The 16,929-nt window shown below is 35.6% G+C and overlaps 1 protein-coding gene across 1 annotated transcript; it reads left to right on the top strand.

The window, feature by feature from the left end:
• Nucleotides 1–7,764: 7,764 nt before the first annotated feature.
• LOC104908928 (uncharacterized) lies at nucleotides 7,765–9,136 on the top strand. The gene has a single exon (XM_010698099.4). It carries the CDS (start codon nucleotides 7,918–7,920, stop codon nucleotides 9,013–9,015), a length of 1,098 nt encoding a protein of 365 aa, XP_010696401.1. The 5' UTR covers nucleotides 7,765–7,917; the 3' UTR covers nucleotides 9,016–9,136.
• The last annotated feature ends 7,793 nt before the right edge of the window (nucleotides 9,137–16,929 follow it).

The raw sequence follows: 16,929 nt of genomic DNA, 5'->3' as shown, positions 1-16,929 counted from the left end.
CCTCAAATAGTTTTTGTGGCCACGATTTGTTGGACCTCCAGCCGCAAATCCTCCTGAGATAACCATTACCAGGTCATCATCCGTGCTATCTCCGTCCATTTTTCTTCCCTGACGGTTATCCCTTTTCTGAAACTTCCTTCCTGACGAGGGAGGTAATTGTTCATTTTTCCTTTTCGAGCCAACTCTTCTAGCGCTCGCTTCAAATGCTTGCATTCATTGGTTTCATGCCCAATATCTTTGTGAAAGTGACAATACTTGCTCTTGTCTCTGTTACGGTAAGGCGTCTTCATCTCGGCCGGCGCCTTTAGCTCATGCTGATCTTTTATTTCCATCAAAATGGAATATTGATCTTTGTTGAACTCTATTGGTTCAGCTGAGGCCGCCGCTCTGACCGCCTACTTCTCTTGGACGAGGTGGTCATAGAAGTCATTCCCAAGTCTCAGCCTTCTTGGGCGGATTCTTTTTTGGCTGAACAGCTTCTTCAGCTTTCTTCACTTCTGGCTGTTTGCTTCAGCACAAACCTCTGTGGCATGAATGAATGCTTCAGCCTCCCTCAATGCTTCCGTTAAAGTAGTGATTTTCTTCTTCACCAGTTAAACTTTAAACTTCCTGGCCTTAGGCCTCTGATGAAGGCGTCAAACGCCACACCTGCATTCAGATCTTGGATCTGCAATGCTTCTAGATTGAACCTCTTCACATAACCCTCAAGGCCTCCTTAGGACCTTGGATGACCTTTCCCAGGTGCATGCTTGTTTTTGTTCTTGACGATTAGCCACAAAGTGACTGGTGAATAGAATGCTAAGTCAGTAAAATTGTTCACTGAGTTAGTGGAAGTTGTTAAACCATTTTTGCGCTACTCCTCTTCAAAGTAGCTGGAAAATTCTTACACCAAGTAGCATCGTCCACCCCTTGGACATACATCTGATGCTTGTAAGCTGATAGGTGATCGTCCGGATCAGTAGTTCCGTCAAAAGGTTCAATGGTTGGGAGCTTAACCTTTGGGAAAGGAGGGGACTCCATGATCCTGACCGAGAAAGGAGTGGGCCAATTGATCTGGAGTGCCGCCACCTGCCCCTCAATGGGTATGTGCTCCTGACGGTACTCTTTCAAAACCGGATTAGATGAGGTGTTAGCTAAGGCTTGACGCCTGTACACCATAGGCTGCAAAACTGTCTTCTCTTGCCTTGGCTGGAAAGCTGATGGACCACGGCTTCGCACCACTGTTCTGGACGGGAGCCTTAAGGACGGATCCTTCATATATGGCGTGGAGCCAGAGGCCGAACGCTGCTGCGCTGCCGCCCTCTTGGCCTCCAAGTACTCCCTGGCATCAGTCTCCATCATGTGACCAGTAGGAGGGATATTATCTGCTGGACGGACCACCAGTTTCCAGTCCATTTTCCTCCTAGAATCACTGACTGCTGGCTGCTTTCCTTTGGAAGGCGGCCTAGTCAATTCTGGCCGAGGTGGCCGACTAGGTCCTGGACGACCCTCTGGGATCGCCCTTTGAGTGGCGCAGCTGCCTCTTCTCTCGGACTCATCTGAAAAAATAGCATGTTGTTCTTAATCTGCTCTTCCATAACAGCGGCCATCCTGGCCTGGAAGTCATTCAATACATTTTCCAAATGACCAGCAGTCACTGGACGGTCAAGATTTTCTTGGATGACTGGAGTTACAGTCCTACCCTCAAGGTGAACGGCAGCATGGCCCTATCCCTGCCTCGAGGTGGTCTCTCGTCATCAACGGTATCATCCACCTGAACTCTAAAACTTCTGTTCCTTGCCACATTCGAAGAGTGACAGTCCGTCATTGTTGCGTCTCCCCACAGACGGCGCCAAATGTTATGCTCCGTAAAACTAGCAAACTTATATCACACTCCCAAAGATGAGTTCTTAAAATTGGAGACTTGTGTAACAATGATTGATTCAAATCCCGAAGCAAATCCTGACCAGCAACCTGCACAAAAGGGACCCACCCTGGAGGTTTGGGTGGTATTTCCCCCTCCGAAGCTTAAGTCAGATGTCAGGGATGTAAAGGAACTTTTGAGAGAGAAAGTAGAGAGAGAGAGAGAAGAATTTATGACAGAGTAACAGTACTATGCTCTGAAAAACGTACCTTTCACCCTGAAATCAAGGACTATTTATACTGTTTGAAATGACTGATGTGCCTTGATGTCACCCTAATTTGGGAGCATCTGATTGGCTAATTCAAAGTAGCGGGACACATGGCTGTAATTGATTGGTCAACACACCTCACTTTCATAAAAAGGTGTAGATCATTTTTACTGGGCCTAAGTACGATTTTTGGGGCCAGAAGAGGGGCCTCTAGTACATTTTCTTCAGAGAAACGTACTTTTAGGCCTGCCACTTCCAGACCCTTTGTACTTTTACCTCTCTGCATGCATGCCATATGTAGGGCTCCGATGGGGCCACGTGGCAGCACGATAGCCGTTGATTTTTTAGGCTACAACAGACATTGTTCAAGAGGACAAAGAAGTTTTTAAAACAGCAAAAATTCAGCAATGGAATTCTCATATGGTCAGGATCTTTGGAGATGATCCGGTCATAGAGCCACAAGATCCAACGCTGGCAGAATCCAGCGCTACTAAAGTGGGCGCCAATATCGATTTGTTGGCCACCTTCATATGACCAAGACTACTAGAGAGTTCACAGGATGAACTTCTCTTAGTTTGTAAGAAATGGGGGAAAGAGGTATCTAATATCTTCAACTTTCCAAGACCCCAAACTCTTACTTGGGCCTATGTCAAAAGTCTAGTCTTAATATGCACCCATACGTCTGTCAAGGTCATAAGGATGGAGCCATGGCAGGACGAATCTGAGGGTATAGTGGTACACTTCAAGTGCCTCTGCCAATTATGGGAGCTCTGGGTCTCAGAAGCCTGTTTTTCGTGGATGTATATTGCCCTTTTGAATAGAAGGTATACCTGGGATTATACTTATCAAAGGATGATCTTCAGGACAAGATTCAACTACGTGCCTGGAGATGGCTATTATTTTGCCATCATAAGGTATGTGGTCAGGTATGAAATCGAAGATGAAGACTACCATGCCATGGTAGACCTTGTTTGTCGGGATCATCTCCAGAAGATTCCCATGAGGCCATTTATTTTTAATTAATGTAATATTTATCTACGAATAGATAAATGTCAATTCTTAGGAAAATTGCTTCTAAAAGCAATTTCTTATATGTAAGACGAAATATTAGTTATTAATAAAATAATTATATTTTACGGTATTTAAAATTACCATGTTTATTTGATGCTTATTTTTCTCCAACAAAACTGTCTTCTAAGTAAGAGGTTAAGAAAATGAGTGGTTAAGAATTCAGATCTCCGTATATAAATATGTAGAAGGAAACAACATATGTGAATGTCAGGAGACAATATCTTTAAAAAGGTTAGTGATGAATTTTATCCAACCATCAATTTTTCATCCAATATCGCCAACATATAAACCTTATCCCCATAAATGTTCAAACCAGCATAAAGCGTTGGATTCTCTATCTGAAGATAAGGACAAATTCATAAGAGAGGAGTCTATCAGATGGGATACTACAATTAATAGATATTTTGGCTAGAATCCTATAATACAAAAGGATCCAAAATATACAAACAAGTCCAAGGCCTTTCAGATGTAGACTTGATGCAAGCATGAATATTTCCAAAACTTATTAGTATGTAAATCTTGGGGAAAAGTTATCATGGAAGAAGCATGGCAACCAGATAAGCTACGTTGAATACATGTACATTAGATGTTTATATGATGCTAATCATTGATAATATAAAGTATTTGACTGAGAGAAGAGTTATATAAGAATATCTTTTTGAAAATATAATTATTTCTGATGACCGTGGAATGGGATGTGTTTAAGTGACATGACCTTTTATGATGTATCTTTCGTAGGTTGTGTGATCTAAATCCCTGTTGAAGAATGCTGACTTGCTTTCCTTTTATAGCTCTTTGGGAGGTTGAAAGAGTTTGGCTAAAGACACACATGACTCCTACAATGTAGGACATAGTAGGTTTACCTATGACTTAGTCCTCTTGCTTTTCGTGGACTACTCCAAGTATACATTATTTTTACTCATTCTAGGATAGTAGTAAGTGCTTTCTTGATTATAGGGATTGTTGCAACAACTTCGTCTAATCTATTACTCGTCGGTTGACTGCATCTGTCGTGTCGGTCAGTACAGGTGGTGTTACAAAGAGTATAAATCAGTTATAAATGTCCTTGATTGGCTCCTTAATCCTCTTCTGCTTTGGTTGGCAAGTAATCTTTTATCCCATGTGTCCTTTGAATAGTCAAGTGAGCGAAACCAAGGATCCAACAAATATAAGAACAACTTTTAACTTTCTTTTGTTATTGGTAACCACCTCCCAGTATTGAGGGATTTCTTCTAAGTTGGCTATGTTGCTGGTAACCACCTGCTGGCTTTCGAGCATCGCGACGATACTCACCTTTCGTCGCTACGTCACTTTCTTGTCATAGCAATGCAAATGATCTTTTCATCCGGAAGTCACTCTTCGGTCGTCCAGACGTCACTCGTCGGTCATCCAAATGTCACTCGTCGATCGTCCTGACGTCACTCGTTGGTCGTCCGGACGTCACTCGTCGATCATCATGACATTACTCGTTGGTCGTCCAGACGTCACTCGTTGGTTGTCCAGACGTCACTCGTTGGTCGTCCAGACGTCACTCGTTGGTCGTCCAAACGTCACACATCGGTCGTTCGAACGTAACTCGTCTGTCGTCCATACGTTACTCACCTCTCATCCAGATGTCACTCATTTGTCGTCCAAGCATTATTCACCTGTCGTCCAAACGTCATTCATTTGTCCTCCAAACAGTCTCAACTGTCGTCTAGACGTAATCAAATGTCGTCCAGATGTTAGTTTCCATGTGTCATTACTAATCTATCTGGATGTCGTTCGTCTAACATCATGTATTGCAGATTTTGACTAGGGGTGTTAACCAGTCGAACCGAGATCGAACTTAACTAGGCTCGCCTCGGCTAGGCTCAAAAACATTTTTAATTAGGTTCGACTCGAGCTCAAGTAACAAAATTACTGCTCGGCTTGAGCTCGCCAGGCTCGAAAACCTCGAGATCTAATTGCAACTTAAACAAGTCGAAGACAGTTGAGGCCCAAAATTTTAAGAGTTCAAAGGCCCAATATCCAAACTTATTAATTTGCAAGGCCAAATAATAAGTAAGCCAGCCGTGGAGTTTTAAGCTGTCAAAGATTTTTTTCAAAGAGATTTTAACTCCCACCCTCATGTTATTCTAGCGATGTGGGACACCTAAGTTTTCCTTATTTGTTTCTTCCCCAGTCCCCACCCTCTACTCTCACAATCTCTCATACCACTCTCTGTACTTTCTCTGTCCTCAACTTGGTTGCGCCGACTAGCTGCCACACAGAGATGACCACCTTCATCTTCGCCGGTGCACTGTCGCGTCGCCGACGTTCCTTCTGCTGCCGCAACCGCTTTGGCCGTAACTCTAGTCTCTGGCAATGTTGCTGAGATTTTTGCAGAAGGTTTGAAGGCTCAAGACTCAAGCGTATTGGTACTAAAATTAGATTATTGAAGATGAAGAATTGTCAACTCGTGTGTGTGTGTTTTTCCCTTTTTTGCAGAATTTTTTAATATTACACATAGGGATCAACTCAACCTTTTTGAAGTGTTGAAAATTTTGATTTTCTTCAAGTTATTCCGATCAAATAAACACTAGACATTACTCCACCATGTTAGTCTTTTAACACTTAATATATACACTAATTAAGCTAGATGATAAATTATTTTCTATTAAGACTAACCCACATTTCATGTGTTCGGTTTGGCTAGCATTCTTGGTATAGATCAACTAATCCCAACAAGGCAACACTACTCACCTATTTTCTTTTAAATTTGAAAACAACAACTCAATATTTGAAAATATTATGATTATTAACATGGTTGTTTATAACCATAGTTATTAATTAACTTTTTATCTTATATTAAATGTTAATGAAATATTTTTTAGTAATTAAAAACTAATCGAGCTTGTTTGCGAGCTTTCGAGCCGAACTTAAGGTAGCTCAGGCTCGACTCATTAAGGTCTCGAGCTGATCTCGAACTCAAATCGAGTCCGCTCGAGCCAAGCTTTGACCGAGCTTTGACCGAGTCGAACTCGAATAGTTTGCGAGCCACCCTTACTCATTAACACCCCTAATTTTTACCATAACAGTTGCCAAGCTGGATAAAGCACTGTAATGTTGGTCCCGTCAATGTCGAACCAAAGCCTTTATTTGCACATACATGCCTCACGCTTGTTTCGAGGGATGGAGATAGTAATCATTCGTTGCTTATATAAAACAACGTGATCACTTTAATTAGTATTACCGTCATACAACTTCATGTTAGGGATCGAGAAACGCTAAAGAACCTCGATCATGACATTAATGTCAGCGAATGGTGAATCAACATAACTGTTCGGCATCGCCTTTTCCATTAGACGAGGGACGCAAGGTATTCCAGAGATTATATCTTCTAGCTACTGCATATGCAGATGGATGGGGTCATCCATGGCACGGTTTTGTTGTGCATTCTAATGACATCATCATCTGGCTCATTGTTGATTTAGAGTCATCTCCTTGGTCAACGTCATATATGGGGACGTCAGCGCCGATGGACCTATTGAGCGTGTCACCACCTAGGTTGGACATCTTGGAGATATTGTCGACAGTAAGACGACGAGGTCCTTTTGACTGTTGAGCCGCCGTCTTCTAACTTTGATTTTCTATGCCAGACATGACGTAACTGTTTTTGCAATAGCCATGACAACTTTGACGCGGTTGAGTTCGTCAATTACTTCTTGATTGGTCACTCAACTTCCTACCATTGCAAACACAAAAAAAAGAAAAAGGAGAATAGCGAGGAAAATTATTGAATTTTTTCCATGATCAATAATGTCAAAAACAGTATTAATTCCTCCTATGCGTTGAACTTGAAACTAATTTCATGGATATCGTCCCGACAAACAGCCTACGTGGCGCATTTTTTCCCCTTTCTTTCTTGCGTTTGTTATATATATTTTGTACTAAACCATTACTCTGGGTAGCGGTTTATATGCATGCCTTATAACTTGTCTTAGGGACACAATATAACCGCTATTTGAAGTAGCGGTCAACTTCGGTGACACATTATTGGTATTAACCGCTACTTGGAGTAACGGTTTTATTAAAAAAAATCAATATTCTGGTGTGCTGTCTTACATGGACGGTATCCATAGAATTAATTTCAAGTTCATGAAAAAAATTCGAAAATTATTACATCTTATCCTCTACTTACTAATGATTACATTACGCTATTCAACTAAAATTAAGGTGTTAAGTTGTGACATAAATTGTGCAAAGTTTAAAATTTAAAATGCTCAAACTTACAAAAGAAGGCATCTTGTAACTTATGCAAAATAACACTATTTCCCCGACATTTTTTACCTTGTGAAACTAATAAAAATCAAAAGTAATTCAATAAAAGCTAGTTGTAGCTTCACTAGTAAGACAAACAGACCCTTACAACTTTAAAATAGAAAAGTATCTACAGTCTGAAATCTGAAATGATTCACCCATCCGTGCAACTTCATCAATTTAAAATATGGAAAATAAAATAAATTAGTACAGCAAATATTACAGTGACAGCAAAGCAAACAGAAATCTCAATAAAAAACAGCAGAAATTTCATAAATTTAAATAAAGGGTCATACCAAAAATTGAAAACCTCACAAAATCCATTCTTCACTAAAATCTCTCTTCCAGTTCTCCCTCCTCTCAATCTCACTTCACTCACTCAAAGTGGATAAAAACACAGAAAAATAAAGAACATACAAGAATAAGAAAAAGCAGAGAAAACTTGAAAAAAGAAATGAGGTTATCGTTTACTTCGAAACCCATATCTAGTCCTGGTAGGACAGATAAATTCCCACCTCCATTAATGAGATTTTTACGAAGCAACATAGGAAGCAAAAGCAAAGGAAGAACAACAAGAAAAAGCCCATTATTTTTAAGGCGCAAAAAAAACATAACAACATCAGCAATCGAAACACAAGAACCTACTTCACCAAAAGTTACATGTATAGGTCAAGTTCGTGTGCGGCGTTCAAAGAAAAACAACCAAAACGAACCCAAAAAGATATGCGCAGGAAATAATTCCTACTCATGTTGTTATTGCTGCTTCCCAAAATGTAGTACTATTTTTCGTGGTCTAAAGATATGTAAACCACATTTTAGGAAATGGGTTTCGTTCTTTAACTGCAGAAGTGTGAAGGTGCGAACAGACTCGTCGAAGTTTGATTCTAATCGGTTCGAGACCGAAGAGGTGGGAGCAGCAATGGAGGAGAGGGAACACCGGTGTTCTGTATCGATAGAGACGACATCTATCGATACGACAACTACGACGACGACAACAACGATGACTCCGCCGAAGAATGCGTTATTGTTAACAAGGTGTAGATCTGCTCCTTACAGATCTTCATCATTAGCGTGTCAGTTTTGGGGTTCACCGTTGAGAAATGAGGAAGAGGGGGCAGAAGACAGAGTGTTGGGAATTGAACTGAAAGATTCCACATCGGAATCGACGAAAGATCAAGGCAGTGATGGAGATGAACTTAATAATAATAATAATAACAACAACAATAAAGAGCTCGAAGTTTGTGCAAAAGTTGAAAGTCAAAATTCGAAGAATACAAGCACTATATTAAAGGAGGCGAATATTGAGAATACGAGTTGTGCTGATATTAAGAAAGCGAAAGCGAAGGCAATGGATGAAATTGTTGATTGTAATGACGATGAAGATGAAGGTGGTGTTGATAAGAAGCCATTGATGTTAATGAGATGCAAGTCAGAGCCAGCTAGAAGTGATACTCAGAAATTTGATCCACAAAGCAGTGCATATTGGAGACATAGAAGGTTGGGTAATACTGAATCTAGTACACCACATACACATGCAGTTGATTCAAAGTAATTAATTACTCTTTGGAATATACTATGGATTTTTTGTATTTTTATTATTTGTCATAACATTGGATACTTTTTGGAAAAAAAAAATCACAAGTTACAACAAAGTTTTATTTTGTTTTTGTGCATGTATTTCTGCAATACATTATACTTGTTACCCAAAACAAGGGTAACATGCACCCTAAACAAAGGGTTGTTTTCAAATTTTAACTTATTGGCGATGTCAACTTCTTCTCTATGAAATCAAGAGAATACTCTCTAGAGTCTTGGTCTCCTTACGCCATAATTTTATTTTCTCATTTGTCTTTTTACTGTCTCAGGATTCATCATTTACCATTAATGCATGTGAAAAAGTATCTAATGAGATCTGATAAAATAGTTTATTCTATAGAATGGTATGATTCCTCTGTTTTTTTTTAAGGTTTTTTATTTTGACTATGAGCATTTGTTAGTGTAGTTTTTTTATTTTAAATATCTTTCATTGTTTATTAATACGTAAAAATTATAATAATTAAATATTAATAAAACTCATGAACACAAATCAAATGAGACTCCGTATAACTATATTTTGTAATATATGTTGAGAAAGATGCTCTTTATTTGTAAAGATTTCAAAATCGAGAAGAAAAAGAAGAAACGAAAGAAGTATAATAAATTACGAAATATGGTCAAATTTGACTTTAGTAAGAGATGAAAATATAATTATAAGACTAATGGAGTACAAATATTCATAAACTAGAAAAGTGCACAAAAAAAAAAAAAAGCTTAGTTGTGATTTACGTCTCACTAATGTTAATCAGCTTACTAAATGGTACCAATATAAGTGCACAACTCGTCTCACTAGTGTTAATCAGATTCAACTATTTATTTATGTTCTATTTGATAGGTGTTATAGATAATAATTCGTTTTAGTTCTTTTGAACTTTACATGTACCTTTCTAAAAGTCAAAGTTTTGATTATGGATGATTTATGTATAAACATTGATTGTCTTGTAGCCATGTTAAATTTTGTTATTTGTTTGGATGTGCATTTTACAAAATGTTAATTTTTCATAATTTTATCTAATATTTGCTTATAGGTATTAATGGTCAAATTTTAGCAACGGATATCAAGTACATTTCAAATGTCGAAAAGAATTTAATTGATTTAATTCAATAACCATGCATGGGTATATTGAAAATCATAATATCAAATGAAGACAAGGAATATTATTATCTTGGCAAATACTCCTTCCAACTCATATTAGTTGTCATGTTTAGGAAATGAAAAAAAAAGAAAATATCATATATTGTGTTGTTTAATTTGTTATCGTTTATTTTACGATTGACCTATAGAAATTGTGTTTCGTGCAACATTATATTCTTTTATTGTTTATTATTTAAAACGTAGCAACTATTTGGGACATCCAAAAAAGATAATTTTGACATCTAAAATCAAACGAAAGGGAGTACTAATCAATAAATATTTTATCCTTTCAAAGGGAAAAAAAAATTGTTTTAAATTAAATAATTGTAATTGCAATACTTCTTGTGTTTCTTTAAAAAATGTTTTCAATTAAATAATTCTAATTGCATACTTTATGTGTTTCTTTTTAAGTGCAATACTTTAATTTTTGCTACTCACACATTTCAATTTGACTGTATTTTTGTACTAATACATAGAAACAAAAATAATCACATAAAATGTTATTGAATATATTTCAATGAATATTTTAGTAATATTAACTATTTATATTTAAGTCAAGAATAACTTTTTAAAAACAAACTCTTTCCAAACAACTTGGATTAAAAATAATCTTAAAAATAATTCCTCTTCTTATCTCCCCTTCTATTTTGCTAAGTGTGCACACCTCCCCTCTATCCCTCCCCCCTCCCCCCAAGCTAGTCATCCCATCACTGAGCTATATCAAGGGGTAACTATAATTGCCAACAAGTGGACTTTCAAGCTCTTGATGTTAATCAAGCGGCAATAATAATAATATGACTTGCAAGTCATGATTAAACATCCGTTTCTCGTAAACAACTTTTTGAACATTCAAAGTTCATAAAAACAATCAATCTTTCTGTGTAAAAATAATTCAATTTTTCAAAAAGGATAACAAAACTTCTATATATAAAATTGATTGATGAAATCATTCCTTCTTTTCATTTCCAAGAGTGAATAATAAAATATTGTAACTATTTTAAACCAAATTTCTAAACCAATTCAACCAATAAATCAATAACAACTTTATCACATAAAATCACGGTCAAATTAAAAATCTAGCTACATAACGTACCTTGATCTTGCACAAAGAGTATACTATTATCTTTACTTACTCTTATGCTTGAGTTTTCTCATAACCAACCAATAAGTAATTTATCGCATGAATTTAAACATGAATGACCTATCATGAGCATAATATTTTTTAGTAAGAAATATAAAAATATTTTTCTTAAATCAAAGAAAATTGGAACTTGAATAAGAAATATAAAACTATAATAGATAGGAGAAGAAAGAAAAACTTTGAAGTAAGAGAGTATATATGGATTCTTCAAAGTTTTTGTGTGGAAGAGATGGCTTAAGGTATGGGGTACTAATCTTCTATGCATGCGATGCATGCGTCGATTGTTTGGATCTATAATTAATATATTTCTTCAAAATATAATTATAGAAGTGTGATTTAGAGTTATTGTTACACAAACTACTGTAATTTATAAAGTGTTTATAAATTGAGATAAACATTTAGATGTAATGTTGTATAGTCAAATTAAATTTGTAATTTTTTTATTGAGTAAGCATTTTTCTCATTATGTCAAGTTACTTTGTTAATGCTTATTTAGTTTATTATTGAAATTTTGACCCATCTTTAAATTAGGAAAGGATCTAATTGTACAAAATATGAATATTCAATTACGTATATATTTAGCTAAGAACAAAAAAGATATTTCATTGGGGGACACAATAGCTCCCCCCATTGACTTATATAATAGAGATTTATATGAGGAGAATATGTAGTACTTAATTTCCAAAATTATATAGTTTATAACATTCACCATAAATTATGAGATTGACCAAGATTTGTAACCTCCATAATGAATTTGGAAGTTTTAGGAAAACAAAACTTCCCCATTTACTATGAAACCTCGTCAAAAAATAAGGCCCTAAATTTTTTTTTTTGGGTTTTCTGAATTTTTTTGACTAGGATTTAATACCAAAAGCTTAACAAATCTAATTTTGGCGTCATATTCCCGCCAAAATAATTTAAAACGAGTGAAATTGCTAAAATACACTTTGCTTAAAATATTTATTTTAGAAAATAAATATTTTAATTACTTGAATAAATATTCAAAAATATGAGGTATTACAAGTTTATAAACAGTAAATTACGCCACTCTAGTTATGCTTAAGTTAACTATATATATATATTTCTAGATTCACTATGACTTTCATAACATGTTTAGTTTATGAAGAAAGTTTGCCTTGTACTTTCTCTAATGGAAAGTACGGCAGGGACACACCGACTAAGGAAGCTAGGTCTTTCGCTGGTAATCATTAATTAATTAACCTAACAATAATGTCGGAAAGTCGGGGTGTTGCAGTATATGGAGAACTTATCAAGAGTCTTCCGCTGCTAATCATTAATTAATTAACCTAACAATAATGTCTAAAAGCCGGGGTGTTGCAGTATATGGAGAACTTATCAAGAGTCGTGAATAATGTTAGTGACTTAGAAGTTAGAACAATTTAAAATCCATCCTATAGGTGTAGTAGTATCAAGCTGACACATCTTTGTGTTTGTTGATGATCTTATTATGTGTTGCAAAGGTGATTTAAACTCCATTTATCTCATATTATAAGCCTCTTGTTTTCTTTTAATGCTTCCTGTTTGAAGGCCAATGTTCAAAAATATGCCTTCTATTATTGTGGCATGAATAAGACAGATGTACAAAGAGTGTAGGGTATCTCATGATTTAGGGGAATGCGATGCCTTTTGAATATCTAGGAGTTTCCATACGCTCTAAGAAAATTTCACTTGCTTAGTGTGATAATTTGATATAGAGAAATTGAAAATGGTGGTTATAATTAGAATATGGAGTTCAAGGAATCTTTCCTACACAGCCGAGATGCATTTGTCAACTCTGTATTGATGAGTCTTCATATGTAGTAGGCTCAGGTCTATATTTTGTCCAAAATTGTATTATAGGGGATTGAAAAAATATATGTGCAGATCCTGTTTTTGGAGTGGTCAAAGCTATAATACTAAGCCAAAGTAAGTGGCTTGGTAGAACCCTCATTGGGGCAAGGCTCAGGGAGGTTCAAGATTCATAAATGTGATATAGTGATGCGTGTGAGGAGCATTAAAATGCACAATCCTAGTTCTGTTAAGGTTCTTTATGAAGTGTCCTAATTATGTTAGGAAATTATGTATTTTAGTTTCTTTATAATTCTTTATTTTAGGTGTTTGAATGATAAAGGAATCATATTATGTTTAGGATTCTAATTCCTTTGTCATAGAGTCTTGTTAGGAGTCTAAGTTAGATAGGATGTGTTTAGACTTATCCTAGGCGTAGCCATACTTATCTTAGGCGTGTGATATATACTTAAGTTAAGGTTAGCTAGGAGTCTTATTATTTATCTATCTTCTTAATTATTGTTTATCTTATTAGTGTTAGTGTGTGTTAGGACTTTAGTGTGTGGTAGGAGTTGTTATGCTAGGCGTGTAGTATTTATATTGCGTGAACCATATTAATAAATTGGTTTTTTTGGTTGTTTGCTTTTGCTTAAAAGAACGTCAAGTGCATGTTTTTGCATTGATTTTGTTTGTCGTACCAAGAATAACACATAAATCATGGTTTGTGTGCATCTCCTAATCGAGGTTAAGTAGAGATCCTCTAGTTCTCGAGGGAACATATAGAGCCTATCCCTATTAAGATTCAATCTTTATAATACTTTGTTACCAAGTTCGAACCTTTAAAGCATTTCTGTTACAAAGTTTCACTCTTTAAATGTTTTTTATATTGTTCTTGTTTTAAAACTTTCGCAATCACATCATATAGCTAGTGGAATGTTGCAAGCATGAGTATGTATGTCTGGATTGTTGCTAAGAAGTAGAACAATATTTGGATTAAATGGATCAATTGGTGTTTATCTAAAAGATGTGAATTCATGGGATTACTCACCAAATGTTGGTGCTAACTGGTACCAGAAGAAGATTTGTGAAACTAAAGATAAGCTCAAAGTGTTGTATACTAAACAGTAGCTTGCCAATATGTGAATAATGTGTATGAAAGATTGATTGGTGATATGCCATCAATGACTTGAGATAAGCTGGTTTGGAACAAATCGAACATGCCAAAGCACGGGTTCATTTGCTGGTTTGCTCTGCAAGCTAGGCTTCAAACTACAAAGAGGCTAGCTAAGAATGAAATTTGCAACTCCAATATAATGTTGTTTTAATTTGTTCAGCATGAGTTGAAGATCATAATAATCTATTTTTCAATGTCAATTCAGCATCCAATGCTTGTCCATAATCAAAAGGTTGTTAGGGATGTAGACAAATGTTTATGAATCACATATATTTATTAAATGGATCAATAATAGCAGACATTCTAAGTTTAAGAAGGTTTTATGGTGTGTTGGTGTAGCTGCAGTGATTCATGCAATTGCAAGTGTAGGAAGAATGCTTATTGGAAGAAACTAATCCCTACCGTGCAGCATACAATTATAACTATGAAGTAGTTGGTTAAATTGAGAATTCCAGCTGTCTTACCTCAAGAGAGATGGTAATTGGTTTAGCAACTTGTAGGTGGTGATTTGTGGTGTTTTCTCCTAGAAATGACGACGGGTAGGATCTGGACAGGGTCCTCTAGGATCCAGATCCAGATCCAAATCCGTTTTTAGGCAAGGATCCTGATCCTACCCGGATTCATTGGGTAATAAGAATGAGGATCCAGATACAGATCTATATGGGTTCTACTTATCCAGATCCTAAACAGATCCTTGCCTATTATCTTCAAAATACCCTAATATTCACAATAAGTAAAGATTTTAAACAATAAAGTCATCTAATATCAACCAAAGAGTACATTTAATTTCTGAAAAATAACCATTACAACCATTTAAAATTATTTAATTATCAAACTGTAAATAAATCAACTACTTCTAAAATATTAACAATTATCAACCGATTTTTCGAATCGATAATCCAGTAAATTCGCACATTAATTAGAACAATAATTCAAAATTCAAGCAAAACTCCGTTATTACATGTAATAACTAATATTATAATATTAATATTATAAAAACGGGTAAACGCATCTGGATCCGGGTATGGTCCAAATCGAGATCCATTTTTCCAAGGAGGATCCAGATCCTACCCGGATCCATATGGTCCAAATCCGTAAAAAATGAATCTGAATTCACGAATCCGGGTAGGATCCATTATCGAGTGTCATCTCTATTTTAGCCTGTTTTTTGTTGCTTAGTTATTGTTCGGCTAGTTGTACTAGATTGTTGCCATCTCTTTGCTTTAGGTCCAATGCTACTGCGTTGCTGGAGTTGTGCTAGGTTATAAATTGTTTGATGCTTAATACAATCTTACTTTCTTATTTAGTAAAAAATAATTTTGCATTTTGTAAACCTAAATTGTCATTTTACTAACAATCGTAAATCATATTACCAACAATCAATTCAATCACTGTACTTTAAATTTTACATGAAAAACTCAAATTAATTGAATAATGAATAAAAACAAAAGGGGTTCTATAGTTGAATGAAGTTGATCTAAAAAAAAAAGAAAAACAAGTGTATTTAATGGATTTTCTGAATAGTATCTCTGCTTTGGCAATTAAAGGGCATAATTCTATTTCTTCTTCACTTGACCTTTTTTTATAGAGTTCAAACACTCACGGGGAGAAGAAAAAATCGAAAAAGGTTTGGGGTTGTTGCTACTCATGGGGTCTAAAGATATAAACGAAGACGGTTGGTGCTCTTTTTCCCTTTTTCCTCATGTAGTCACGTCTTTACATTAATTTGAAATCTTGTGAAATGGGAGCAATCACTTATTAAGGTTCCTAATTAACATACAAGCAATATTAAGATGATAATCAATAAACAAGAATGAGATGTAAATACCAATTTAAGAAGAAAAAATTATATCAAACTCAAGATTTGTTATATTAATTTTTTTTTTTATAGAGCCCTATATTAATTTTTCACACAATATTTGCTACTCCCTCCGTCTCATAATATAATGCTCGCATTCCGTTTTTGGTGTCCCAAAATATTGTGCCTATTGTCTTTTCTATCAATATGTTTGGACTAAATTATCCTTAAATTTTTCAAAACACCCAATCTTTCTTTCAAATTATGTGCCTCTATTTATTGTTTTTCACAATTTCAAGAAACATTTATTACTTTTTAATTTACTTAATATAAATAACTAATTCTAAAACAAAAGTACCAAAAAACACTTTCTTAAATATATTTTTTGAAAAATTCTACTACTCTTTTCATTTTCTTTAATTCTCATTAAAAATGATACGGAGCATTATACAATTGTAAATAAGAGAAATACCTCCACTGCAATTGATTGGATAGTTTGTGAACAACACACCCTCAATGTCTTAGTAGTCCTGTTGGCTGTTGCATTAAAGCTTTTATGGCAATTCATGATGTCTGAAGGAGTACTAAAAAAATAGAAGTCTAATACTGTATATTTGCGTGTAAAGGCTACATTGCCATATTTCTCTGCTTTTATTTTCAACTTAAGAAATCGAACATTATTGGACGAGAAGAAATTTTTGTCTAAAGTTCAATGATGGGGTACTTCATACTTTCCTTGCTCACCAACCATTAATGAGACCAGATTGCCAATATCTTTCATAGCTAAGATTGAGTGTTCTACTTATCAAGCATGGATCCTTCATTTCAAAGCAG

The sequence above is a fragment of the Beta vulgaris genome, chromosome 7 (genome assembly GCF_026745355.1).
Source record: "Beta vulgaris subsp. vulgaris cultivar EL10 chromosome 7, EL10.2, whole genome shotgun sequence".
NCBI classification, from domain to species: Eukaryota; Viridiplantae; Streptophyta; class Magnoliopsida; order Caryophyllales; family Amaranthaceae; genus Beta; species Beta vulgaris.
The sequence above is the reverse complement of the archived record's forward strand: the minus strand, read 5'-3'. Positions and strand labels throughout refer to the sequence as shown.

Bases quoted from the DNA above. Each gene is read 5' to 3' on its own strand.
- LOC104908928 (XM_010698099.4), top strand. From the start codon at position 7,918: ATGAGGTTATCGTTTACTTCGAAACCCATATCTAGTCCTGGTAGGACA.